The following is a 27253-nucleotide window of genomic DNA, read 5'->3' on the forward strand; positions in this document are numbered from 1 at the left end:
GTCTCATCATTAGGAAGTTTTCAGAACCGAAACTGTTCAAAACCAGTCTTTTTTCTGGGTTCACAATAGTTTTTGAATGCAGCAAAGGCTTCTGTTAGTGTCTTGCTTGCAGGGTCTGCATAGATACCAGGTATTGTTATGTATTTCCAATGCCTTGCCTCCACATGCAGTAACCCTCTTCTGACTCATCCTCAGCCATGTTAACTTGTAGATATGGTTTTAATTTCTGCTCCCATTTTCTTCAGTTTTCTCCTAAATTCCCATTGAAACTTCGCTCAGGGGGCTTTAACTGTTCCATTCTGTTCAATGCAGGATTCCCAACCAGAAAGCACTTCTGCAAACTCGTTTCTGACACTGTGTAGCATCCTCTGGGGTCTGGTGTGTAGGGTGAAGTTTATCTATCCAGTTAGCACAGCTCCTTGAGTGAGCCAGCCCAAACACCCCTTCTTCCTCTGTGCCACCGCTGTACAGGCTGACCTGTGACCAGGCACGTGTGATCTATCACAGGAGACAGAAAAGGCTAGTACCATCATCCAATGTGATATCGTGGTTAAAGGGTTAGACTAGTATCTGGGAAACCCTGGTTCTAATCTCCACACTTCCATGAAGCTTTTGGTGTGAGTTTGGGTCAGTCACACTCTCTCAGTCTAACCTATCTTGCAGAGGTTTTGCAGTGAGGATAAGATGGAGGAGGAGAAAGCCATGTAAGCCATCCTGAGCCTCTTGGAATAATATGGGAGAACCTTTGAGCTACGTTGTGTGGCTCTGATAGAGAGGGCAGCATGTCTGGAGCAGTGGGGTGACGGCATTGTGCTTGGCCTCTAAATGTAACTTGCTTCCCACATGGGGGCAGCAGTGCAGCATCTTAGTTTTCTAGATTCACACAAAAGTCTCCAAGTTATGATGACACTATAGTCAGATTCCATTCCTTGCCAAAGTTTGTTCCCTAAAACAAACAATTCCTGATACTAGCATACCAGTTTTACATTAAGAGATCCTCACAGCAGAGGCACCTGGGAGCCCCAAATACATACAGGTCCCATGGAGAAGATTCAAGAGACCACCGTATCTCTAATGTTCATTAGCTTGGACTTGTGCTTTTGTTAAGAAAGATCTAAAATCTTGGTGATCCTTAGAAGGTGAGCACAGCTGTTACCACTTCAGCATGGTAATTATTTGCTTGGTGGCAAGTGTACTCTGCTTGAATGAAGGTCACACCCTTCTTCCATCAGAAAATAAGCAGGAAAAAGGTCACAGAATGGAAAGTGTTTGCATGCATGTTTTTAAAAAGCCATATTTTGTAGTGATTCTGGCTTTCCTTGTCAGTGTATATAAAACAACAAACTTCGCAAAAGACTGAAAGAATAAAGTCAACCAACTTCCTAGTTTACTGTGCCAAGGTATCTCATCAACAGATAAGTTTATCGTGTTTTATAGAGCACTCGTTTTGATAGTTCTATGGATTGGGGTAATAATATACTCCAGTAGCGATTATTATCAGCCAATAGATAGCAGGGTTTATTGGTCTCATAGAAGGGAGAGGCGAGGCGGCTCATGCGTTGAGCCGATGACAAGTGCTTGGCACGCACCCTCTGCATTTCATGGTTGATAAAAGGCACTAACAGCTTTTGCTGTATTTCAACGTTTCATCAGCTGAGTCGGGCTCCCAGACCCAGTTAGGGTTGCCAACTCCAGCCTGGGAAATTCTTGGGGACTTGGGGGCAGTGCCTGTAGAGGAGGGAATTTGGGGAGAGATTTCACATGAATCTATGGAAGGGATCCCAAACCCTTTTGAGCCTGTGGGACGTTTGAAATTCTGATGCAGCACGGTGGGCACAGCAACAAAATTGGCTGCTGCACGAGGCGGAGCGAGCCACTAAAATGGCTGCTGCAGCTCACCTTCAATCACACGGAAAAGATCCTTGTGCTGTGGTGGCAGAAGCCGTCCAAGTAACGTTTAAAAAAATCTGCACAGCCAATTAAATCTCCAGTGGCCATTCAGAACCCTTGCTGGGCTAAAGCCCCACCTGGCCCCACCCACTTTCTAAAAATACTTGGCAGGGGCCAGGAAAGGTGTCCACGGGTCCCATGGTGCCCTCAGGCACCATGTTGGAGACCCCTGATCTATGGTATACCATAGAGTTTGTCCTCTGAAGCTGTAGTTTTTTCCAGAGGAATTGATCCCTATAGTTTGGAGACCAGCTATAATTCTGAGAGATCTCCAGGCCCCACCTGGAGTTTGATATCCTGAGCCCTAGTGCAATACCACCAGGGCCCTTGTGACTTTGGAAGCCCATTAGCTTAAAGGAACAAGGCATATAGATGCACTTGACTTACTGGAATAACCCACCAAAGTTACTTAAGGTGCTCTGAGAACACACTGTCTGCCTCCCATTATTGTAAAGATGTTCAAAAGCTTTGAAAACCTAGCTATACTTTTGAACACTGAATGGTAGCGCTTAGCTCCATTTAAGACACCATTTGCACAATATTACATATGCTCGTTGGCTTAGTAACAAAACAAACACGTGTGCTCACTATTGGGTGTGTGTCTTGGGTTTATGGGCCTCCTCCTTTGTGTTGAAAGTAAAATCTCACTGTCTCCATGTTTTGTTGGGTGGGTGAGTCTGCTGCCCCTTAGATTATTTATTTCCCTATGGAAGGAAGTGTCATGTGAAGCAGCAATCATCTGTATTTTAAGATAATGAGTTAAAATTGTGATGGGTCAAAGGCGTTTTGGGAAAAATGTTAGTCTATAAGCTAACCAAATCGTTTAACAATGCCAGGCTGTTCTTATGCTGAGCATATGTGCAAAAATCAGTTTGTCTCAGAAGCAGAGAGAATTGTTCCTTATTCTGATTCATGATTTGTAATGTTTTCTGAGGATAAAAACTGCACTCATAAACTTCCCTGGTATTTATGGTGTGCATAGCTGGCAATCACTCCCTTGCCCCAATAAGCTACCAGAAAAATGTGCCACAAAATTTATTTGTTGACATTATCTTTAATGAAGCAGGGGATTTCAGCTTGGTTCACTGTAGAGTGAACCTTGTTTTTAAATTATTCATGATACTGTTTAGGGCTGTAGGGTCCATTTTTATGTTGCTGGTGTAGGTACAACATTATCAGAAAGTACAAACATGACCCGCAATAGAAACAAACCACAAAGAAACACGAAGAAACGCTCACTGTTTACAAATCACTCCATTACTACAGAGACCAAATGGCAGTTACTGTAAGTAAATCATCCACAGAAAATTGTTTTTACGTTTGGACAAGGAAAACGGGCTTTTGTTTAGAGGGGGAAATCCACAACTGCTTAGATTTTTTTAAAGTTTAAATGTTAAGCATTTTTCCTGCCCACAAAACAACAATACCTGACAGACGTATCCAAGAGTAAGAATGAAGGACATCAAAGTCTTGTACAACCACTTCTGCAATTACCTTTTTATGGATTAGGCATTTAGGTCTGCGTTATGCAGAGTATCAGACTTGTTAGAAGCCCAACAATCAGCAGCAAAAATGTTACAAGTCAATACAGTGTCAACAAGTCATTTCACAGAAGAGAATACAAAGAAAGGACAAATAATGATAACTTAATCATAGAAAATATGATACAGAGCCGAAGTACAGTGCATTTAAATACCTATGTGACAAAGAACGTTAAATGTCGCACTTGATATTGTAGTATTTGGACTTAAAATATGAAACAGTCTTTGTGCTTAAATGCAGGCTTGTTCGTTCATTCGTTTTCTGGTTAAAAACCGAGCCAGTCGCTTACTTCCAATACTGCCACTGTAACTTGCATTACAACAGATCACAATTTTTTTCACAGACACATCAACATTAAAAACATTTACCTATGAGAAAATAAGTCACTTCTCATTAGATCACAGTGCGAAAAAAGTGGTGTAACGCTCTGTCTCAATTGGGGGGCGGGGAGCTTTCAAAATATTCATTAAGAAAAAAGTCCTGATAAAACCAGACTGCAGTGCTAGCTCAAGAAGGATGGAAAGCGACACGTCACACGGTGGGGAGGGAAAGAAAAGAAAAGGTCTTGCTCTTCATGGGTATCGCCTAAGTGATCTTCGTCTTCTGCTGTAGAAATGCCTGAGCCCATGTTGCCGTGAAAAATTCATCATGTAATTTTGTTTGCGAGTGCTGTTCAGTGGAAAGAGGATGGAAGAGAAAACTTTAGTGTCCTTTTGTATAACATGTCAGCAAGAGCAAAGGGTACAAAACTGCATTCTTGTACAAGTGCACATCTTGTCTTAACATATTTATTGATATCCATACAAAATCATGTAAAAGTCTTATGGCATTGGTAATATGATTGACGCCATGGAGCAATCCAGAGAAAGGTCTCTTATCTAAGGTCCAGCAGCATCAACTCAAGGTACATGTTTATTTTACATTGTATGATGTCAATGATGCTTTAGGCACATGTCGTCTGGCTTCTGCCCTCTGTGTGCAAGGTAGACAACATTCATTCTTTAATGGGTTCAGTTTAGGAACAGAACAAGAGCTTTACATTACATTAAAAATGGTCATGTGTGTTCAGTTAAAGCCTGTGATACCAATGAGGCATGGGTAAAACCTATTCTGACACTGGAGGGAACCACTGAGGGATTGTCAGATTTCGCTACTCCTCCGAACTGCATTGCTGAATGAACATTGTTATTTTAAGCTCTAGAAACAAATGGAGATTGTTCATGAAGATGGGAGAAAAATAAAGCCCTGTTCTCAGGTAGATGAGAGTGAAATCTGCCCCTGCCTTGTTCACTGTCCTGATTTCCTGCGGTGTGTGCGTGTGTGTAGGGGGCACAGTGCTGCACAGGGACACCCCAAGGGTAATCCACAGGCCCTCCCCTTCTGTATATCAAAGCAGTCATTATGTTAGGATATAATTCTCATTGGGTACTGACGCAAATGGATCTATGCACTAAAACTTACAGCTGATACATCCTGAAAGATCCACAACCGATCCGGCAAAATTGTAGTAGCCTAAAACAACCGCTCAAGGAAGGCCGTTCCCTGCTTAGCAACGATAACATACAGCGTTGATGTAATACTCTCACATTATAGCATTGGAGGTTCTGCTGTTGTCAGCTTTGTAGCCCTCCCTAGCCATCCATTGGGATTTCAAAAGGAAAAGGAAGAGCTGCAATTGATTTAAGAACTGTGGCCTAGGAATAAAACCTTCTGGTTTAAAATGTCACAACTATACAGAAGTAAGTTCAGGCTGCTGAGTGACAGTGTGGAATCTCCAAGAGTTTCTCATTCATTCCAAAGGAGAAAACAGATCCATACCTATAACGTACCTCTGGACAAGGAGATTCTTTCTCCAAGTGAAATGGCTGGCCATCCCAATGCATGCAGGAGTTCGGTGTGTGCATCAGAGCGTGCACGTATTAAACATGCTTCGCTCTTCCTTTGTAAGAGTCATCAGGGTTATGTGGTCACCAGACCTGTTTCACTTTAACACTGAAACAGCATCTCATGTACCCTCAGGTTGTTCACTGTGATAGATATATTTTTAAAAAATTATAAACTGTTCTATAGCAAAAATATTCTGAGTGCATTGAACATGGAACTTTGGAAGGGGTAGTGCTCTGCCGCTTGGAGTAAAATCCCCCATAAAATGCCTATCTGGTATCCAACGATATAATTTCCTTATAGAAATGCTCTATAATTAGAATAGTGCCAAATAGTGCAATTCTAATAGTATTTTTATTAATAGGGTTGGGAGCTGCTAAATAACATCCAAATAACTATGGTGGTTTTCAGTGGTTTAGCCACCATAGAAGTACTCTCAGTTTACAGTGGATGTTTTTTCAGGCACTGTTTGTTCCAGGTGAAGACTTTCTATTTTAGTGGAATTTACGATCAGTAACAGGCTGCAGAATTCCAAAGAGATTTAATGCCACAGGCCTTTTCGGACTCATTTTTTATTGGAAAATAGATATAATCCCACCTATTGGTTTAGCAGGCAAGATTTCCCGCCAAATTGAAGGTCATGAAAATCATCAAGAGAAAGGTAAATCCTTGCCAGTCAAAGTCATTTAAGTGTGGGAGCTCCTTTTCCCCTTTCATCTCTTCAACATGATACTTACACATTCCATCACAAACTAGACTCCCTGTGTGTTGGGCAGTGGGCATCACATTATTTATTATTAATAGATTATTATCTATCTACCTTTACGACCTGGAAATGGATGACAAGAGACCAATTCCAATTCAAAAGCTCCTTCTGTGCTCTGATTTGTACATTAGGAACTGCTCTGGATGAGTTTCTGTGTTTGTCTTTTGACATAGTCAAACTGCTGTCAATATAAATATGTGGGTTCTACAAACGCTGCACAGATGTGACAGATGTTTCTTGGGCCAAGCCATCCCATTGGCTGACTGGTGCAGCACCATGAGAAGGGTGTTGATACATCTCTGGGGCTCTGCTTGCCCCCAGCCATCTCCAGCATAGGAGGGGACTAGCATTCTCCACTGGGCCTGTGCCACTGCTGGCCAGGTGCAACACAAGTCCCTGTGGCACAGGAGGTGATGGTGAACGTTGCTTGGGGTGACAAAACACCTTGAACTGGCCATTTGCAATATTCAGATTGACAACAAATTTCAGGGGCACTGAACAACCCAGAAGGGTAGGATTCGGCCCTTCAGGGGACACCACACTTTATACTTAACATGCTTTAAGTATACAACTGAACCTGATCCATTTCAGTTTTGAATGACAATATCAGTATTAGCAAAGTGAAAGAACTGATAAGAAGTATAATGGCAATTCTTTTACTGAGGTTGTGAAATTACTTACCTTACTCTAGTGTAAAACCAATGACAGCAAATAATGAAATACAACACAAATTAGAAAATGTATTTCAATGCATGCAGCACTGTGATTAGTCATAAAAGCCTGATGAGGTTTAGAGGCAATATAGGATTGTTCATCTCTTTTGAAAATAAAAATTGAACAAATTACTTTCTGATTTTTTAAAAAGTTTGAATGATCATTTCATATTTCAAATAATTTTATAAACATTATAAATAATACTAAAAATATAACCTGCATCACACTGACAGTTGGGCATAAACAATGGAGAAAACTAATTCTGCAATATTTTAACAATTTCTTTTCTGTGCTAGATAAATCTTTCCCTCAACTGCACACATAAAATGGCTTTCTAGGGAAGAGACAAAGCAAAGGAAGACAGCTAAATGAATGCACTTTGCTACTTGTAGAAGGCAGAATTCATATCAAAATACTGCAAGTAAGAAAAAGCATGAAGATTCTTTGCAACAAAACCTTTACAAATAATTTGTGCCAAAATATCTTAATTATGAACATCATGGTGCTGATAGTCATGGAAATATTAGCAACATGGTTACAATACCAAAATTTAAAGTTATTGTTCTGGTATTTGGTTTCACAATAAAAGTAAAATTGTAGAAAGAATTTTTTAGGTTCTTCCCAACTTATGGTGGGAATCACAAATATGCCAGGAAGGAGAAAAGCCCCTTCAGCTAATATCAACATTTGGCCACAGCTCATGATTTCTTAGTAAATGTGTAAAGGTTTGCTCTTTTCACAAAGAAACGATTACTCAAGGTGTGCATGCCAACCAAAATGTGCAGCTCCACTAATCAGTTTGGCTAGGGAAGAACTGACATGCGAAGGGAATGCAAAATTTATCTAAACTATCCTGAGAAATACAAGAGATAAAACATTCCTATCAAGAACTAATGTCTTTATTCTAAGGAGCTATAGATTGATCCAGGGAGGGATATGCCATCCCCAAAATTCCATCAAAAATGAGACGAAAGAGAAGGGGGAAACTTTCTGGCAGGCTCGCACGCTTTTAATTAAATTATTAACTATCAATATTATTTAATTGTATTCCACATTCAGTTATATTTATTCTCTTCTGTGCCAGGGTGCAGTATGGCCTGAACTGAAGAACATTATTGATGCGGCCAGATTGTGGCCTTTCTTTGCACATGTTAGGGTGAGTGTTAAATTATGGTACTAGGAATCTACAGGGCTTTTTCCTGGTATTAGAAGTGCAGTTAGGTTCTGAATTTTTAGCCCAGAAAGTTACTTCTATATATTGTTTTCTATGGTCAAAAGAGTTTGACTATGTGACAGAAATCGGTTTTTTTAAGTTTAATTTTTAGCATCTCCAGAAAGGAGCTAGGTTATTCTCAAGGGCAAAGGGAAAGATGCTCTGAAGCTGACCATTGCTTCTGCTGGTGATATGCCTCTGCCACATTTTAGCTTTGTCAGCTGAGGGCTAACAACCCCTGGGAGTTTCAGGGGGGCGGGTGAGCATCATATAGCATCGCTTCCAGTCATTTAAACAGAAGAGACGGCACACACTCCTGGGTACGCTCTAGCAACCTTTCAAACCTCTATGATTTTATCATAGAGTTTTTGGCAATTGCTAGAGTGTCCCAGAGACGTGACGTCACTTGTGGTTAAGTAACCAGTCTCATTTTTGGCTCAATTTGTCTTGATGCTGCACTGGGCGGCAGCAAGAAAATGGGGGTAGGAAGAGTGTCCCACTACAGCAGGATATCCAGTCACCCTAGCTGGGATGCAATGAGCTACACCAAAGGGCTTCGGCACGTCAAGCAAGATCATAGAATCATAGAGTTGGAAGGGACCACCAGGGTCATCAAGTCCAACCACCTGGACAATGCAGGAAATTCACAACTAGCCACAGATGTCTGCCTTTTCCCCTTTGACCGGCAGAGCCCTCATGCCTTACCACAAATTGCTTTTGAAATGCAACTTGGACACAAAAGATTTTTATCATGCTGGTGTGTGTGTGTGTATGTAAAGTAAACATTTGAGGATCACAAAGTCCCAAGTTCCACTGGGCAAGCAGAATTAGCAGCTGCCTCAGGTATATTCGTGCCCCCCCCATTTGTGCATACAATCTTTAGTGTGAACTCCCTTTTTGTGGCAGATAGATCATGCAACTGGGCTGTATACATTTATGCCTGTAAACATCTCGTTCTGATTCATGGTTCAGAGTGGGTGCACATGAACTCCAGGCTTGCTCATGTACCCCTCCATGTATGCAACCTGCTGGGAGACTGTGTGCCAAGCAGCAGAGTGAACAGATTCAAAGGCAGACAGGGACAGTTGTGTAGACAAGGGAATTTTGACATTCTAGCCCATCATACAGAGGTGGGAAAAACTGCACCTACTGGCATTTTTTCTGCTGCATACTTATTAGCAGTACAGAAAGCCCTATCTTTTGCATCTGATCGCTGTATTGATTGGCAACCAAGAGGATGTATATGATTTACTACAGCATGTTCATCTCCTTCTTGAGCCTGTTAATGATGGAATAGCTGTTCATTTCTATCGTTGGCTGTTCTAAAATCTGGCTGTCTCTTCATGGATTGCCTTCTTTAAGGTTTAAGGCATTTTATTTTGATTAAGGAAATGATTGATTTGAATATTTTTATAAGGTAGATTTTTAAAAAATGGTTTTAAACTAATTTGAGAGCCTGTACAGCTAGGGTTACCAACCTCCATATGGGGCCTGGAGATCTCCTAGAATTACAACTCCAGACTACAGAGACTACAGAGATCAGTTCCCCTGGATGAAATGGCTGCTTTGGAGGGTGGACTCTATGGCATTGTACCCCACTGAGATAACTCCTCTCTGAAACCCTCCCCTCTCCAGGCTCTGTTTCCAAATCTCTAGGAATTTCCCAACCTAGAGTTGGTAAATCTAAATAAATAGTGAGAAATATCTTCCTGTGCTGTGATATAAAGACTTTGTTTTCCCACTCCTCCCGTTATTCTTTCCATTCCTCTTTAAAGATTAAAATCTTGAAGGGGAGGGATGGGACTTGCCAAACAGCCTATGGCCTACCTCATGTGAAACAGAAACTTCTTTCACTTCTAGTCTTTCCTTTATATATTTAAGCACTGCCATGCATCAAACTATAGCTGATGCATGAGGAAAATCGAGATTAGGTTTCTCCTTCTGCTTCGAACTTAGATCTCAAGGTTACGGAGGCATAGACCAGCAAGGTGTGTCAAAAATTATAAGGCATGTGAGCACAAACAAGGATTTAGCGTTGGGTGAAGGTTGGAATTTGGGGTGGATGTGGACGCCATGCAAGCAGGTGCCTTTCACTGCAAAACAGAGCAGGACTGACTAGAGATGAATTAATCAGAGTGGTTATTGTCATTAAATTAGGGCTCTCAATAAGCTACTGTACAATTTTATAGTCAATCTATTATAAACAAATCAACAGTGGCTTAAATAAAATGTTAGCATATGAAGATAAAGTTAATGTTTTGAGACATTTAGTAATGATGATAGATCCCCCCAGCTAATTCATTATTATTTATTTTTTACACTTTGGACCATTGTCTTCAACATAATGTCCCTGATCCAGCTGAAGTTAGTCACAACTAAGTCCCGTTGATTTAAGTGAGATTTAAGTTAGTTCTTACTTATTTGATGCATTAGTTTTAATGGGATTTAGGCTGCAATCCTAAAAACACTTACCTGGGAGTAAGCCCTACAAAATAAAATGGGACTTTCTTCTGAGTAAACATGCTTAGCATTGCACTGATAGTCACAACTAACTTTAGCTGGATTGAGGTCAGTAGCTGAACCCACAATGCAATCATATCTTCCCCAGGGAATGCTTTTGTTAAAAACTGACCATTACCAAGTCAAATATTGTACCAGTTAGTCCTACCAGCCCTAATTTAATTGTTAATCCAAAAACCAATAGGTTAAAATTAATAAAAGTGGGTGTTATTCAAGCTCCAATTTCTATCAAGCTGACTCTTGAAAGGATTTCAGTAGAAGAACATCGGAACCTATCTATTGGGAAGGCACACCTCTCTCAGGCAACCACTGTAGCGTTGAGTCCCAGCCCGTCATGATACTAGAATTTCAGTTCTACAGGAACCAAATTTAGAGAAAAAGCAGACCATCTTTCTGTGATAAATACAGAATGAACTGGTTATTTGGGAAGTGAGACCCACTTTAGCCAAGGGGAAAGACAACAGAGCAAGGATATACAGACGAAGGACAAGGGCACTCAGGGTAAAATATACGAGCATTCCGCAGTTCTTTCAGCCCCATGCTTTCCCTCTTGCATTTTACAGCAATGCATTCCTTTGCCCTGCAGCTGAACACCAAGGCCAGGGAAGGATGTTTAAAAGGGAAGGGGGGGGGAGATTTTACAGACAGGTGTGTATAAATTTATCCTTTGTACCATGCTGCAGCAATATCAGTACTTTCAAAACGGAGCAGTGGCCACAGGAGATGATTCTTTATACTCACTGAACAACTTCTACATGGTCCAATGCCCACTGGTCATGGCCTGTGCCATTGTGGCGGGGTTGCCACCAGCGAAGCAACACTCCTTTCATTCGTGCCTCCCTGGGACAAGAGACAAAGAAGGCGGTTTAGACAGCTAAGAAGCTCTAAGCAAGCGTGCGCATTACAGATTATTCACGAATGAGGGAAGTGCAGTGAGGATTTAGTTACGTTTCTAGCTCTTGCAGTCCATCTCTTTACCTGGATATCACATGCTATTCCAGAAGACTCAGGGCACCAAGTTTAAAATGTATTTGGCAATCAACAAACAAACAAATATGAAAGAATAGTCAAATGCATGGCTTGCCAGTGTCATGAATTGCAAGGCCGCTTCAAGCAGCCTTACTGTATAAAAGGGCTTTTCAGTGACAGGGCCTTTTAAGGATTGCTGAAGTTGAGCTCCAGGTGCCATTATGAAGCCTTTCCACTTAGGAATACCAGTGCAGTCGTGCACTACAACTCCCAACAACTGAGTGTCACACCAAGTTGTAGGATACTGAAGCTATTTCCTGTGGGACCTCCTCAGAGCACAAGGAGCCCCACAGCAGCACAAACAGCCCCCCCCCCTATGCCATTTTGACTCAGGAAAATAGCATGTTGGGAAGGCTGAAACTCCTCCTCTCCCCACACTGATTTGCTGAGCCAAATCAGGCCCTGGAAAGTTTGGTATGTTAGTTCCCCAATATCACACCTGTCCGTCATTCTGTGGCAGATGTATGGTCTAGTCTGGCCCTCGGCACAGTGATTTACAGAAGCAGTCCATAAGAGCAACAACATATCTGCTAGTTTGTTACTTAGGAGTTTGCTGTGATGGTGAAACCATGCGCAGAACCTAGTTTAGATATGCACACTAGTCGTGGCACTTCAACTCACATGTTTTGAACAGAGGTTTTGGTTCTGATCAGGTGCTGGTTTGAGGAATCAAATGGCAAACCTGGGGTTCTCAATCCTGGGTTGTTCTTTGATATGCATGTGAGGGTGGAGGATATTTGCATGAGAGAAGGGGCAGATGGCCACTGTAGACCTTCCCCCCAGAAACTTTTCTCTTGTTGATTGGGAAACTTCAGTTTGAAGACAGGTTATGGTTAAACAGCTGTGAGGAGGAGCATCAAGAGAAAAGAGGCAGGAGGGGAAAGGGTGAAGCACCTTGCCTTACAGATCAGAGGGAATTCTGGATTTGCTGTCAAACATTCAGTTCCATCTAAGTTTTGTTTGCCTTAATAGCAATCACTCACTCAAACAAACAAAAACAAAGTCTTGGATACTTTTCCATAAGCTTTAAAAATGTCATCTGTGAAAAAGTTATGGGTTAATTCTCAGCCACGTAATTTTTGCTTCAGCAGTATTGATTCAGAAAATAAATATACAGTTGTGATGATGTTTCTTTCCCCCCATATCAAATTTAGAGAAAGGATTGTGTTATTTAATAATTAAAATATCAGCATGTCAGTAATAATTTACAGTTGCATCCCCAAAGATCAGTTTAGTTTTAGAAATTCTCCTACCCTCCAATTCTAATCAATGGCTGTTTTTTCTAAGGTAAGTTTTCTGCCTTAAGAAAAGTTGTGATATGGTTAAGTACTTACAGGGGTACATTGTAAGACACTCTTTGGGCTTGTATAAAGTCCTTTGGTTGATGCTGGGCAATGACCTGCCACGCAATTCCATTATTTACGCTATACTGGAGCAACACTGCCTTGTCCACCGTGTTTGGATCACTCAGATTAGTGTTGCAGCTGTCTGTTTGCGAAAGGCTTCCAATTTGCAAAACAAACATTATTTTGCTGGTGGGGGGAAACGATAAAGGATGGTGGTGTAAAAGGAAATCACAAGGCAGAAACAAAATCATTCCCCAAACAGTAACCATGATTAATAAAATACAAATTTAAAATTCTTTGCCATTGGTGAATTAGATGACCACCTCCTAATATTTGTGAAAGTTAACAGCATTCTCAGTAACATGGTTATTTTTTCACCTGTGCCCTAAGCACAGAAATGGGCTAATAAAGGCATTTCCCCAAACAACCCTGTGCTAAATCAGAAACTTTGCAGCTTATACTGAAAGAATTACACCAGCTCCTTGAGGGTGACTGTGCAGAAGACCAGAGAGAGCCACTAGGTTGGACCAAAGTCATTTTGCAGCTTGCTGCTACCAACTACAAAGCATGCCTGTGAGTGAAATGTGCACATGCAGGAATATCCAATGCAGGTACAGTTGTAACAGACAGTGGTTATACAGGCTTGAATGTGCTCACGTGTATCTGGTCCACTCACACACTGACTGCATCATGGGCAGCACAGAGGGAGTGAGATAGCATCCACTAGCGGCACTACAGATTCTATAAACCTGGCTATAGTGCAATACTAGTTCATGCAAGCAGGACTCCAAAAATGCCCTAAATTCTGTTTTAGATCATATCAAAACAAAATTCTTTCTCATATTATAAATTAACCCCTGAAAACTATTATACAGTGAAGAGTTGCTCTAGCTCCAGCCTGCCAAGAGCACAGTTCGTCTGGAACTCATTCCCTGCTCAATAATGATATGATAGCATGTTACTAATAATCCCTGAAGGCACTGGCAAACCACCCCGTGAACAAAGTCTGCCTAGTAAACATCGGGATGTGATGTCACCCCATGGGTCAGGAATGACCCGGTGCTTGCACAGGGGACCTTTACCTTTTTAAATAATCCCTGAGGTTTTACTGCCCACTGTAATCCCTGTTCATCCCCACCACTAATTCCTTATATGCAATTGCTATCAGTAGGGCACACATTTTCTCACATGCTCTTTAAAGGCAGCATTTCAGATTCATGATGGTACAAAATTACCTTGCTCGGGTCAGATCCAAGGGCTTACTTATTGCTTGCCTTATCTGACATCCATTGAAATACAGAGAGTCCCCATGTGCATAGGGTGCCAACTGTCCACACCCATTCCCTATAACTCCACCTTGGATGGTTTCCCAATTTATTTCGGTGACTCTCGCTGATTCAAAATTATCTTTAATATAACTTGGAAGTTCATGGCTGAAAACAGAGCAGTCGTCACCTAAAAAACAATTCATAAAAAACAATTCAACCGTTGAACCACGGTAATTAAGAATTCAAGTTCATGACTTAAGAAAAAGTGAGGCTTAAATTGTATGTTGAACTCAGATGGAAGCAATGTGAAGGCTGTGGATGCTCTACATAACATTAGAAGTTTTCCAAGAAGAACTTTTTGTCCTGCCGCTTCAGAGCACTTTTGAAGCCGCTATTTGGGCAAAAAGCACATTGCCATTTTTGACTTGTTGTGTCTCAATTTCCCAACCTGACTTGGGATCAGCCTGGCACACGTCAGGTCGGAGTTCCCTAATCAGAACATGAGCTCCAATTTGGATTAGGGTCACAGCCTGCAGGGAGAAAGGGCTTCAGCCTTCACCCACCTGGGCTGGGTGCTGTTGGCCTCATTGGGAGGCTATGTGGGTATAATGACTGGCTGGCCCTGAAGCGAGCTGTGGCAAAAGACGGGGTCTTCCTGATGATGACGCCCCAGTTGTGGACCCTTTTTTCCACTCAATCATAATCTGGTATGAGTTTTTAAAGATTTCAGCACCAACTTAAGACATAACTTTTCTCGTAAGCATTTTATTGATCTTAGTTGCTTGTATGTGTTTTTTTGGGGGGGTGCTAGTTTTAGTGTCGTTAGAATCATTGTGGTGGTGGTGGAAAGTGCTGTCAAGTCACAGCTGATTTATGGCGACCCTGAAGGGTTTTGAAGGCAAGGGACGTTCAGAGGTGGTTTGCCATTGCCTGCCTCCTCATCACAATCCTGATAGTCCTTGGAGGTCTCCCATCCAAGTACTAACATTGGCCACTCTGCTTAGCATCCAAGAGCTGCTGAGAGTGGGCTCTCTAGGACCATCCAGGTTGGAGTGGAAGTCACTGAACCCACTGCATCATGTTTCTGTCTTTGCAGTTTTTGACGCTACTTGTAACCGGTGCTGCTAATGAATGTCAGTTTATGGTATCATTTACTATTGTTTCCTACTATTGTAGAAGTTATGTTTGTTTTTTTCCATTTTAGAACTTTATTCATTGCTATTATTTTTGTTACAGCTATTGGTTGTTATGGGGTTTTATTTCATTTTTTATTTATTTTTTATTTCAGACCATTTATATCTTGCTTTTTGCCTTTTCAGGTCCACAAGAAGGTTACCCATTTAAAATTGACAATATAAATTACAAAACAAATACAAATCTGTGCCTCTCTTACTAGTTCAATGTTTTCCTATTGGGGTGATAGAAAAGCCCTATTTTCAACACCTGTTTTGGGCACAATTACTGAAAGGTGAATGGGGTGCTCAATGGTCATAATTTTTCTGGCACAGCTGAGCATCTTAATGCTGACTTTATCTAGGAGTCTTGGCACATTGTTACAGTCACACTTGTAAGGAAGGGTGTGGTAAATTGCAGACACCCTTTTTCGTTTAGTCTAAAATTATTTCACGCGAATTAGATTTAAATAACAAATGGAAGGAGACCTTGGTATCCTTCATCACAAATGCAAATGGCTCCAGTCGTACAGTATCCATGGCCACTGCAGAGTTTTGGGCAAGCTTCGCCAATATATACATGATCTATAGCCCAGCTTTGTTTTTCTGGTTCTTCTCCTTTTTGAATCCACCGGAACTGAGTTGCACTACAAATAAAAGAGGCCCCTCATGTCAGTATTCAGAATCATAACATTGTACACATCATACCGGCAAACGTTATAACTGCTTTAGACAAAGAGTAGCAACAGGAAGGTTTATGCGTGCTTGCAGCTGTGATGAGTAATGTTCTGGGCATTAAGGTTACAATATTTTCAACCTCTGTTTTAAGGGGCTGTGGAGTCTGCAGGACATTAATACCCTATCCTCTCTTCTCCCAGCACATCAGACATAACCAAGCATCATACAAGCTCTCATTCTAGTAGATATTCTGTGGCAGGCCCAATTTATTTTCACTAACAGGAACTGTCTCTGGAATAACTAGCAGAGAGAAAGTGCTGCTTTAAATTGCCTCTTCTTCTACTCCACTAACTGGTGCCATCAAAACAGATGACCTTGTATAACAACACAGTGAGATGACCTTTTGTTAACCTACCTGGAAGAGACATGGTCAGGCAACTGGATAGTTATTCTTTTCCAAGTGGAGCTATTGACAGAGTTATAGATAGTGGCTTCATGGAACTGAAATGGGGAGCAGCCAACACTATTAGAAGAAGATGGGAGACACTGTGTCTGGACAAGCTGCCAGGAATCTGACCTGCGGGAAGCAAAGGGAAATGGTGTTGTAAGAACAGCTGAAAAGAATAATGGAAAAAGTCAAGAACCTACTCCAAATTATGGAAATGTTCATAGTTTCAAAATATATTCTTATTAAAGATTTATATGGGTACTTGTATGTATCCCTGACAGGGCAAACAGCAGCTTCCTGGGGCCACTTTAGATCAGGAATACAGCATGAGGGGAAGGTTTAAACTCCCTTCACAGTCCCCAGATGAACTGGGCTCCCACATGCCTGGTTTTAGAAAGGGGGGAAATCTGGAAGCCCTGTTCATGGGACCCCAAGCGTCTCAACTGTTTGAGCTCATCTCAACAAAAGGTGAAGGGTGGATTTTCTCTTTCCCACCTCAGTCCATGGGAGCATTTCATAGGAGCAAATCTGGGAAGGCCAGGGGGCTGTGGGAACAGGAGGTTATGCCTGATGATTTCATTCTTAGAGTGATGTCCACATGCAGTTCATTATGTGGTTATTGTAGTCTCCGGGTTTAATCTGCATGTGTGGCCACCACAAAGAAAACACAGCAGACTGAGCCTTTCTTTGCTTCTCATCACTTGCTAGGAGTAAAGGCAGACAATAAGTCCTCAAGGTATGTACTGGCATGTGTGAATCAGCCTAAACTCAATCTTAACCGACTAGTGGCTTAGACTTAATCCAGGCTAATTTTGTTGAGCTATCATTTCACTATGGGGGTGTTCTTGTGTGAAGGACATAATGCATTTATACATTTGACTTCTCTTTAAACATAAAAAATACACTAATATAAGTTTGTTTGTTTTTAAATAGAAATATCTTCATGCCCATGAATTATCTCCACAGTGGCCACCTATTGTGCAATTTACCGGGCATCCTTGGTGTATTCCAGCATTACCGAATGGAGGTCTCCACAAGACATTGCTTCACAGCCAACCACAATCTGAAACAAAAACATATTATAATTTTACCTCTAGTGTTGACCTTCTTTCCTTCTCCCCTGACTTGAATAATATTTTCTCAGTACTCCTTCTGGTGGGCCAACCCAGAAATCCTAAATTTTCCCGAGCTTTAGTTTATCACAGCCCAGTTATGGTAGTGTTGCTATAAAGACATTCTGCTTTAGACATGGTGACATGGTTGCCACAAGAAGACTGCCCTTTCCTCTAGCTTAAACTTGGAATAGAAATAAGACATGATTTATTCATGCTAGTTTGGTGCTCCGGTCTGATGCACTGATGCGATTCCCATCAATTCCAATCAACAAGCTTTGAACTGGGCATCCTCCTGACAGAATTTCTAGACAAATCTGCTGTCTGCTGTGTCAAATGCTTCACTTGGGAAGAGCAGAAGCTTCTTACTTTAAACTGCATCATATATCCTGGTTGGATAATGAGCTCCCTGGAGGACAGGATATTGTGCATCTGGTCCTTCTTCTTATTTGGCCAGTAGAGATGAAATGAAGGGTTGCCACAGAATCCTGCAGTTCTGACGGCATTTGGATAGAAACTCCAGTTTTCTTCATGGGAAACGCCTTCTATTAATACCAATTAGACACAATTAATGAAATGTCCATACTGAAGTCTAAAGTACTTTGGAAAAGTTGATCATATAATAATAAAAACATTAAAATGTTAAACAGACAAGGATGGTTTAGTGTTGGCAGAATGCATCCTAGACCACAGTGTGCCCAATATCTGGGGCCCCATCTCATTCAGGGACAATTTCCAGTTGCCCCCTTGCATGAGACATTGGGAGCTCCAACATTTAAACAGGTTTTGGGGGGACTTTTAAGAAATAAGAACTACTGGGAGCATATTCATGCAACAGCCTGCATTTCATGTAGTGTGGTCCAGCTGCACAGGGGAGCCTTTCAGAGAGGCCAACAGATGGTTGGTGAGAATATATGGAGAAGACCCAGAGCCTGCTGTGACCACCCTTACTTTTGGAGTTTTGTCAAAACACAACATGGGCTGTCAGTGCAGGGCTAACTATTGGTGGCTCCAGCTTAAGTTCAGAGAGTTTGCCTCTTCTGAAGTGCACGGGAAAGAAGCACCCCTCTAAAGCTTAGCATGCTGAATTTCTGGATGCAGAAGGAATTGCCCCGTGAAACTCTATGCGCCATCCCCAGGCCTGACCCACCTACCCCCCCCCCACTCAGGATTGTGCTGTTATTTCTCAGGAAACATGCACAGAATCAGGTTACACCATGTAACTATGGATGAAGATTACACACAGTTGTTAATTCTGTGCTTCTCATTTTCAGAAAATGCAGTAACAAACAAAACCATCAGGGGGAGAAGGATAAGACCATTAAGTCCAGAGACTAAAATTACCTAACTATACCACTATCACTACACCTAGCGTATATTCCACCTTGTTGATCTTTGGTGTCAGCTATGGCACTGTCATAAAAGTACAAATGATGTCAAAACAACTCAATTTCAATATATGGTAGAAATACTGAAACCTATGTAAGTTGCTTAGAATTCTTCTTGGATTTTATAATAAGAATGTAATCATCTTAACAGTCTTCCTTAAGTAAACAAAAATATATTGTTTCTTAATTCCTAATAACAATATCTCTCTGTAGACATGGTTTAAAATGAAAGCGCAAATGTGGACTTGAAAGACCAATCACATCAACTTAAACAATGATTGGCCCCTTACAGCTCACTTCCTTACCATCATCAAATGTGTCTACCAGTTGACTGGGGTTGATCTCTGCACCTCCAATCAATACATTATCTAGAGCCCACTGAGCACGATCAAAGCCCGAAACCACAATTCCATTGTTAATCACAAATGGCTGCCACCAGCGCAGGCGGGTTGTATTGGTCAGAGCGTCTTCTGGGAGCAGTATATAGTCATGTCGGATGGAGATGTACTTCTGATAATCCATTTCATGGAGCAATGTCCAAGATATTCCTACAGCACAAGGATTCAAGTTAAAGCAGGAAGTAAGTCAAAGTCTGAATGTCTCTTTTAAGGTTGGGTTTAGGATCTTAATTCATATAACTTGTTTCCCATTTTCTTTTTTACCCTTTAAAAAAGGCTTTTTGAAGCCTTGCGGCAGCCAGGTAACCTCTTTAAAGGCGTCACAGCGGTGCCTCGGCTATGCTGTCCCCAGCCACCGCAAGGCTCAGGAATGGGCTCCTGTACATAGTAATAGGGAATACTGTGGCATGAGTTAACTTCATCTTGGTTGCCAGTGACACATCCTTACACTTAAGAATCTTTTCTTACTCCTTCATGGGCTGCCCTTCCCAGACTCAATCTCCTTCTACTTTCTTGGTTGCAGTCTCCTTTTTGGTTGATGATGGGGCCAAGGAATTGAAAATCTTGAACAATTTCAATTTCCTCATCGTCCACCTTCAAGTTGAGTAACTCCCCAGTAGTCTTTAATTTTGTCTTCTCAATGTTCAGCTGCAGTCCTTCTTTGTCGGCACTTCCTCCTTTAACTCTCATCAGTAAGTTGTTTCAAGTCTTTGCTATTTTCTGCCAATAATGTGGTATCATCGGCATATCTCAAAGTGTTAATACCTCCCTCCCCCAATTTTAACTCCACCATCTAAATCTAATCCAGTTTCCCTTATGATAAGTTCTTCATACAGATTGAAGAGATAGGGAGATAAAATGCTTCCTTGTCTAACCCCTTTGCCAATTGGAAGCCACTCTCTTTCTCCATATTCTGCCCTAACAGTAGCCTCTTGTCCAGAGTACAGGTTGCACATCAAAACAACCAGATGCTGTGGCACGCCCATTTCCTTTGACTATGCCTAATTACAATATTGATCTTCCTTGCTCATTTTCTTGTTGAAGGTAAGTTGAGAGGCTAGTTAGACATCATTTAAATAGCCACTTGCCTCCATCTGTTGAATAATCGAGCAGAACTCCTTCTTTCCGACATGTGGGCCTGTGGCAAGTTGTCATGTTTTCACTCCCGATTCTTCCCCAGTACTGCAAAAATCTGGATGAGAACATATTAATGGGTAATTGTAAATGTCCACTGTTCCCAACCAAATAGTACCTAATTTCCTCCCACAATAAAATATTTAACTGGGATGAATATATATATATAATACACACACACACACACACATATATATGTATGTGTGTATATATATATATATATATATGTGTGTATCTCTCTCTCTCTCTCTCTCTCTCTCTCTCTCTCCAAAACTAAGCTGTATCCAGTCTTCAACAGCTAACATCTCAGTCCTAAACGTGTGCACTGGTACTCTATACATAAAGTACTGCTTTGACTTTGCTGCAGTCATAGCACAGTGGCATGAGCTGTTTTGAGCACAGTTGTTACTTTGTACAGTGAAGCACTAATACAGAAGAATAGTTGGTTTTTATACCCCGATTTTCTCTACCTTTGAGGAATCTCAAACTGGCTTACAATTGCCTTCCCTTCCTCTCCCCACAACAGACACCTTGTGAAATAGGTGGAGCTGAGTGAGTTTGGAGAGAGCTGTGACTAGCCCAAGGTCACCCAGCAGGCTTCATGTGGAGGAGTGGGGAAACCAACTGGGTTCACCAGATTAAAGTCCGCCACTCATGTGGAGGAGTGGGGAATCAAACCCAGTTCTCCAGATAAGAGTCCACCGCTCTTAACCACTACACCATGCTGTCTCTCTATCAAAGGATTAGAATGTGCTGGTTGCCTAAGAAGAATTAGCTGGTGGCAGCTGATGTTTTTAAAAGTGTTAAAGAAAGGAGAAATACCCAGCCTGCACAAAGAAGTACTCTGCCCATTCTCAGAGACTGGGACCTTCCTCCTCCTCAGATCTACCACATTTGCTCCTACAGGAAAATTATGATCAGAGACAGTAGTCAAAGACACAGAGAGCCAGCATGGTGGTAAATATGGTTAGAGTGCTGGACTAGGACAGTGAAGACATGGGTTCAAATCTCTACTTCCCCAACCAAGTTCACTGGGCGACCTTGGACCGGTCCCTTTCTCTCAGCCCATCTACTTCAGTATTGTTTTGAAGATATAATGGATGACAGGGGAACCACGTACACTGTTCTGAGCTCCTTGGACCAAGGGCAGGATAAAAAATAATAATGGCTACATCAACGAACAAAGGACAAAGAACTAGTAGAGTGATGTAGACTACATTTTAAGTTTACATGGTCCAGAACTTGACTCTTTTGGACCTTAAGACAACAGAATGTCTGGTGTGTTTGTGTCGGTCAGGCACTGTCTCTTTGGACCTGTGGAAATCAGCATTATCTATGCTTCAAAGGCTGATTAGTGTCAAGTGTCAATCTATCCTTGCATAAACAACTACATTTACCAAATTAAACATGGAATTGAAGAAGAGCCCCTGACAGGAAGTAGTCTGGAAGGAAGCCCCTATAATTGGATAAAATGGAGGAGAGGAGAACAGGGTAAGCCACTTGGAGTCCCCATTGGGGAGGAAGGTAAGGTATACATGTACAAATTAATAATGCTTAGGGCATTACAGAAAGAGTCCATGTAAGGAGCCATGCATGCTGAATAGGCTAGTCAGCCCCTATAAGAACATCTGAACATGAGAATCCTGGAGAAGGCAAAGCTATGATGGCTAAAAGTACTGAAGAAAGCAGCTATCTGTTTTCTTTAGCATCATAATTCCAGACTTTTCCCAAGCCTCCGACAGAAGTCTAGCTCCAGTAACAGGACCAAGCTACTTTTTCCATCTCTTTGTTATTTTCCAAAGAAAACTGATCTAATCTCTGTTGATATGTGTGACCTCGCCAGACAAACAAGTTGAAAAGAAACTTTAGTGAGTGCTTTAGGCTCCTCTTAGGTCAAGGGCCAAAATCACTTTCACCACCTCCCCAGGAGTAAGATTTGATTTGGATCTGTAGTTAACACTCAGATATTTTTGGAGATTACGCCTAATTTATTCAAGATGGTCATGTGCCGTGTGAAAAAACGTTTCGCAATAGACAAATGCTTTTCAGTGGGGTAGCTCTGTTGGTCTGTTGCAGCAGAATGGGGAGAAAGACTGTACATGTAAACATTATTTTTCAGTTCCATTGGCCATGTGTGGAGTTTTGTTGGGGACCATTCCTTACTGCTCTGGCTCAAAGCTATAGAGGGCTAGCCACAGGGCTGCCAGGTCTCCTACCAGACTTCCAGCTTGGAACCCTAGGCATCGGCCACTACTTGTTAGGATGGCAGGGGAATTGCTGTTGTTCTAATGGTGAAACATCAGTTCCAAAGCAAACCCACAAGTAATATCGTCCCATTGGGGCGGCACTCTAGGACTTCACGGGAACTCTATAGTTTCCATGGTGAAATGGTATTTTAAAGGAATCTTAGAACATTGCCCAACACAATAACATCACTTCTGTGTGTGTGCTGGAGCAATGGCAATTTATATGTCTCTGGCAATTTACATGTCTCTGCACCCCACAGTCTCATATCAGTTGCCAGAGCTGAGCTGGCCCCCCTAGCTAGTTGTATTAGTTTACGGTAATAAAATAAAACAAAAGTCCAGTGGCACCTTTGAAAGCTAAGAAAATGTATTTCAGCATAAGACTTTGTGAGTCAGAGCATCTGAAGAAAGGAGCTGTGACTCATGAAAGCTCATGCTGGAATAAATATTGTTCATCTTTAAGGTGCCACTGTACTTCAAAACTACATGCCCTAGTATTAGGTAGAAAAATCTGTAGACGCGTACATGTTTAATTTCTTAAAGTGATAGCTATCCCTCTTTTTGTAAGGGAAAGGGCTGCGCAAAAATCCCTGCTCTCACTGAAATTCTCCTCCTTCCAAGAAGACAGGATCACCATATGCTCCAGCTGTCACCCCAATTTCCCCATCTCCTCAGAAGGTTAAATGCTCACTGTTGCCACTGATCTGAGGTCTTCCCTTGCTCCCCACAATATACTGACACACGAATCAGGATTTCAGTGGGGTAGCCATGTTGGTCTATTGTAGCAAAACAAAATGGAGGTCCAGTGGCACCTTAAAGGCTAGTAATATGTATGGCAGTATGAGCTTTTGTGGGTCAGAGCTTACGCCTTCAGAGGTAATGCCCACAAAGAATCTTGTTTACCTCATTACAGAAAGTAAAGAAACAGGTTTCTTTCTTGCCATTGTATCTGAAGAAGTGAACTCTTGTCTCAAGAAAGCTCATAATGGAATAAATGTTGTTATCTTTAAGATGCCACTGGACATCTGTTTTGTTTCAACAGGTGTTAGGAGGCTTTTAAAAAAATGGAGATGGGCAGGTGTGACTGAGGGCAGGAGGGGTCTGCAACGATCAATTCCCACACTTTTTTAGTCTGACTTAAATTTAGCGGGGGGGGGGGGGGCGTGTCAGGAGGATGAGGAGGGAAAAGATTTTAGGAATACCTCCCACTGTTTCCCAATAAATGGTTATGCTAGGAAGCCTTTAAAAGGGGTCTGGGGACAGAGAGAAATTATCAATAGAGCCTACAAGCTTGCCAAGGTCTGCTTTCTTCTGAAGATGCTGTAAGTTGGGCTTCCACCATCCAGTAAGGTGTTGCCTTCCTTCCTGAGTTGACTCTGAATAGGTGACCTAAGTAGGACTACCAATCTCCTGGTGGGGACTGAGGATCTTCTGGAATTACAACTGATCTCCAGACTACAGAGATTGGTTCCCCTGGAGAAAATGGCTGCTTTGAAAGGTTGACTCTATAGCATTAGACCCCACCTACCCCGGAGCTCGCTCCCTTCCCCAAACCCTTCCCTCCTCAGGCTCCAACCCCCAGGCCTAAGGGTGAAAGGCCACTTTCTGTTTTCATCAGGACTGTACCTCTCTCATTACTTAAAAACAATCTTGGCTGAAGTGCCTTAGCTCAAGACTGTGAAGTAATCTGACATACTTTGCACCCCGCAGGTCCAAGTCCTGGGTGATTGCCTGTCTCACAGTTGGTCCTCCAAAATACAGAGCTGTGTCCTCCGCTAGGATCCCGCATTCCATGCAAGCGGTACCACCTTCCAGAGACATCCACAGATCCGGTCTGATTTCTTCATTGTCAAAGCGCTCCTTCAGGAAAGTCTGTTAAAGGATTGCAACATTCGAGAAACCATGGGTTACCCTAGAGCTTTTCTGCTGCTTTAAAAACGCTTAGGAAAATGTGATTTTTCAAAAACAATCCTTTTAAAAAAAACATGTGGCATATATTCTTGGAGTAATATAATCCTGTTTGCAGAATGGAAAAAAAACTGATTCAAAAGATTTGATTCTACCAGCTTTGCTGCTAGAATAAGAGGGGAAGAAGGGCAATTTTTTCTCTTCTCATTGCAGACCTGTCCTATGTTGCTTATTGTCCTGTGATCCCTAGCATAGCCTTTAACAAGGATCCAGTGGGTTCCCCTACACCCTCTTTTGCCAATGGAAAAGCTGGCAGGATCCAACACAAATGCTTTAAATGATCATACTGGAAGAGAAGCAGGAGCGTAGCTAAGTACCCTACCATTATAATGGCTAAAAATTCTATCCACAAGATCTAGGCCAATTTTGTTTTGTTTTTTTTAAAACCCACTAAGAAATTGTTGAATCAGAGCGGTTTGCAAGAAATATGTTCACCTTGCAATTTTACAAATGTTGGTTCTGCACAGTAAACTTATCTTTAACATTTATTTATTTTGTTGTTTAAATTGGATCGGAAACTCAGGCTTATTGCTCAGACTTTGCCTGCTTCATTAGGTGAAAAATCAGTTGAGCATTCAGTCAGTTATAGGACAAAGAAGGTTCTATTGTGGTTTCATTTTGAAGTATTGGCTATTTCAGTGCAATTCTTCAGTGGGCCATTGAGGGCAGAAATAAAACAATTGATAGGCAACTCTTGCTGGCTGCTCCATTTCTGCTAGGACATCAGTCCTGTGGGCATGGTCCGCCCTGTCTCCAAGGCACGGCTGACAGCACACAGGGTGCTCTGCTGCCACAATGGTAGCAGCACACAACCTCTTTTGGGTGGCATTCCCAGTGCTCCTGCACTGGCTGCCCAGGAGGACTGAGTGCTGCATGCTCCACAGTGGCAGCAGCATGATGTGGTGGCCCTGGCTCACCCTGCGCTTCTTGCTCCACTTCTGGGACTTTGGTGGTCTTACTGCGATGTTCAGAGAAGGCCAGGCCAGCAGGCACTTGGTGTGTTTGTGGCAAGTGTTTGGGAAAGCTGCATTTGCTGAATTCCCACCTGGACAAATCCCTCAAGCCTAAAGTTTAGCTGAGAGACCAAGGCTAACATGGTCGTGTCTTATCTGTACGCAACCATAATACGTAAGTCTGTAGAATGTGTTTCCTGCCTAGAGGGCGTGGATGTTAAGCTTAACTTACAATTTCCATGGTGTTTGGAGATCAGTTAACTCTTCCCAAAGGTTTTGATTGTAGAATATCTTTAAATTCTTGTTTTCTCTATCTGCGTTATGTATGCCTAAATCAATCTACCACAGGTGTCTAGTATCTAGGTTGTTTAAAAATCACATCCTTCTCCATGTATAGTCCACACCAAAATCTATTTTGTTTACCTTCAAAGTATGAGTCAAGTAGCAATTTGGACCAGAGAAACCCGGGTCACAGATGCACTGTTCTTTCAGACAGTCTCCATGGCCTCTGCAGTTATCTACACAGCCAGGTCCCAGATAGAAATTGTCAATCGCCCACTGCATGTCAGAATACTTCTGATAGAATCTAAACCGAACTGAACTGTGTTAACAAAAGGAGACAGAGAGAATGGTATGGTACAAGATACTTCAAGATACTTTAAGTTGACTCACCGAAAAACAGTAAAATAATATGAACCACTGTAACTCAAGCTTGGCAGATTAATACTGAACATGATATTTTTACACACATTGCCGCAACAGTGATAAAATGATAGCTGATTTAACTTTTTTATACTAACATGCTATAAAAATGAGGAATTGATGGCTGATTCATATGAATGCCAAACAGTCTCACGCTGGGGTCCCGTGAGGAGTTGCTCAGTCTTGTTTTGGGGACTAGCATTAGCGATATATAATAAAACCAAAATAAAGAAGACTCTTGTGATACCTTAAATACAAATAAATTGTACTTCCAGCATGAGCTTTTGAGGACTAGAACCTTCTCCTTTCGATGCAAAGACTTCTTCATTGCCTCTGAAGGAGTGGGCTCTAGTCCATGGAAGTCCATGCCGGAACAATGTCATGTTTAGTTTTGCTGCAACATACTAAATTGGCTACCCCTCTGGAGTTAGTAGAACCTGGAATTAGTATAAAGCCAGAGCGCAGACCTTTTGAGATCATACTTCTTCAAGTGCACTCCTAGACAACCTTCCATCCAAGGACAGTTCCAGGTTTTGGGAAGGCCCGGGCAGAGAGTTCCCAGCCCCTCCTCCATCTTCTGCCTACCACTAGCCTCCCTGCTTGTGCCTTGCTTCCCTCCCACCCACATGCCTCCTACCTGCTTATGTGTCCCCCCCACTGTCTGCTAAAGAGCCCTCTCAGTGCCCTTGGTCACAGCTGCCTGCAGCCTTTTCCCTAGTGGCAATAGGCAGGGTAGTGGAGTGCTAGCAAGTGAATGTTCAAGGAGCATCAGCAGCACTGGGCCCTGCCAGAAATCCTGGACCTCAGCAGCCGCCTCACCTC

The 27253-nt window shown here is 42.0% G+C and overlaps 1 protein-coding gene across 1 annotated transcript in view; it reads right to left on the reverse strand.

The window, feature by feature from the left end:
* Positions 1 to 3021: 3021 nt before the first annotated feature.
* The window catches only part of RELN (reelin), a 362044-nt gene continuing 337812 nt past the window's right edge, over positions 3022 to 27253 (reverse strand). Inside the window, exons 53-64 of the mRNA XM_056847774.1 lie at positions 26153 to 26330; positions 24505 to 24680; positions 20517 to 20620; positions 19336 to 19578; positions 18012 to 18187; positions 17520 to 17593; positions 16498 to 16659; positions 15894 to 16051; positions 14200 to 14419; positions 12953 to 13150; positions 11331 to 11429; positions 3022 to 4161 (exon numbers count right to left, since the gene is read on the reverse strand). Coding sequence (XP_056703752.1) covers positions 4065 to 4161; positions 11331 to 11429; positions 12953 to 13150; positions 14200 to 14419; positions 15894 to 16051; positions 16498 to 16659; positions 17520 to 17593; positions 18012 to 18187; positions 19336 to 19578; positions 20517 to 20620; positions 24505 to 24680; positions 26153 to 26330 — 1885 coding nt within the window. The 3' untranslated portion in view covers positions 3022 to 4064. The remainder of the gene's footprint in view (positions 4162 to 11330; positions 11430 to 12952; positions 13151 to 14199; positions 14420 to 15893; positions 16052 to 16497; positions 16660 to 17519; positions 17594 to 18011; positions 18188 to 19335; positions 19579 to 20516; positions 20621 to 24504; positions 24681 to 26152; positions 26331 to 27253) is intronic.

Source organism: Euleptes europaea, chromosome 3 (assembly GCF_029931775.1).
Source record: "Euleptes europaea isolate rEulEur1 chromosome 3, rEulEur1.hap1, whole genome shotgun sequence".
NCBI lineage: Eukaryota > Metazoa > Chordata > Lepidosauria > Squamata > Sphaerodactylidae > Euleptes > Euleptes europaea.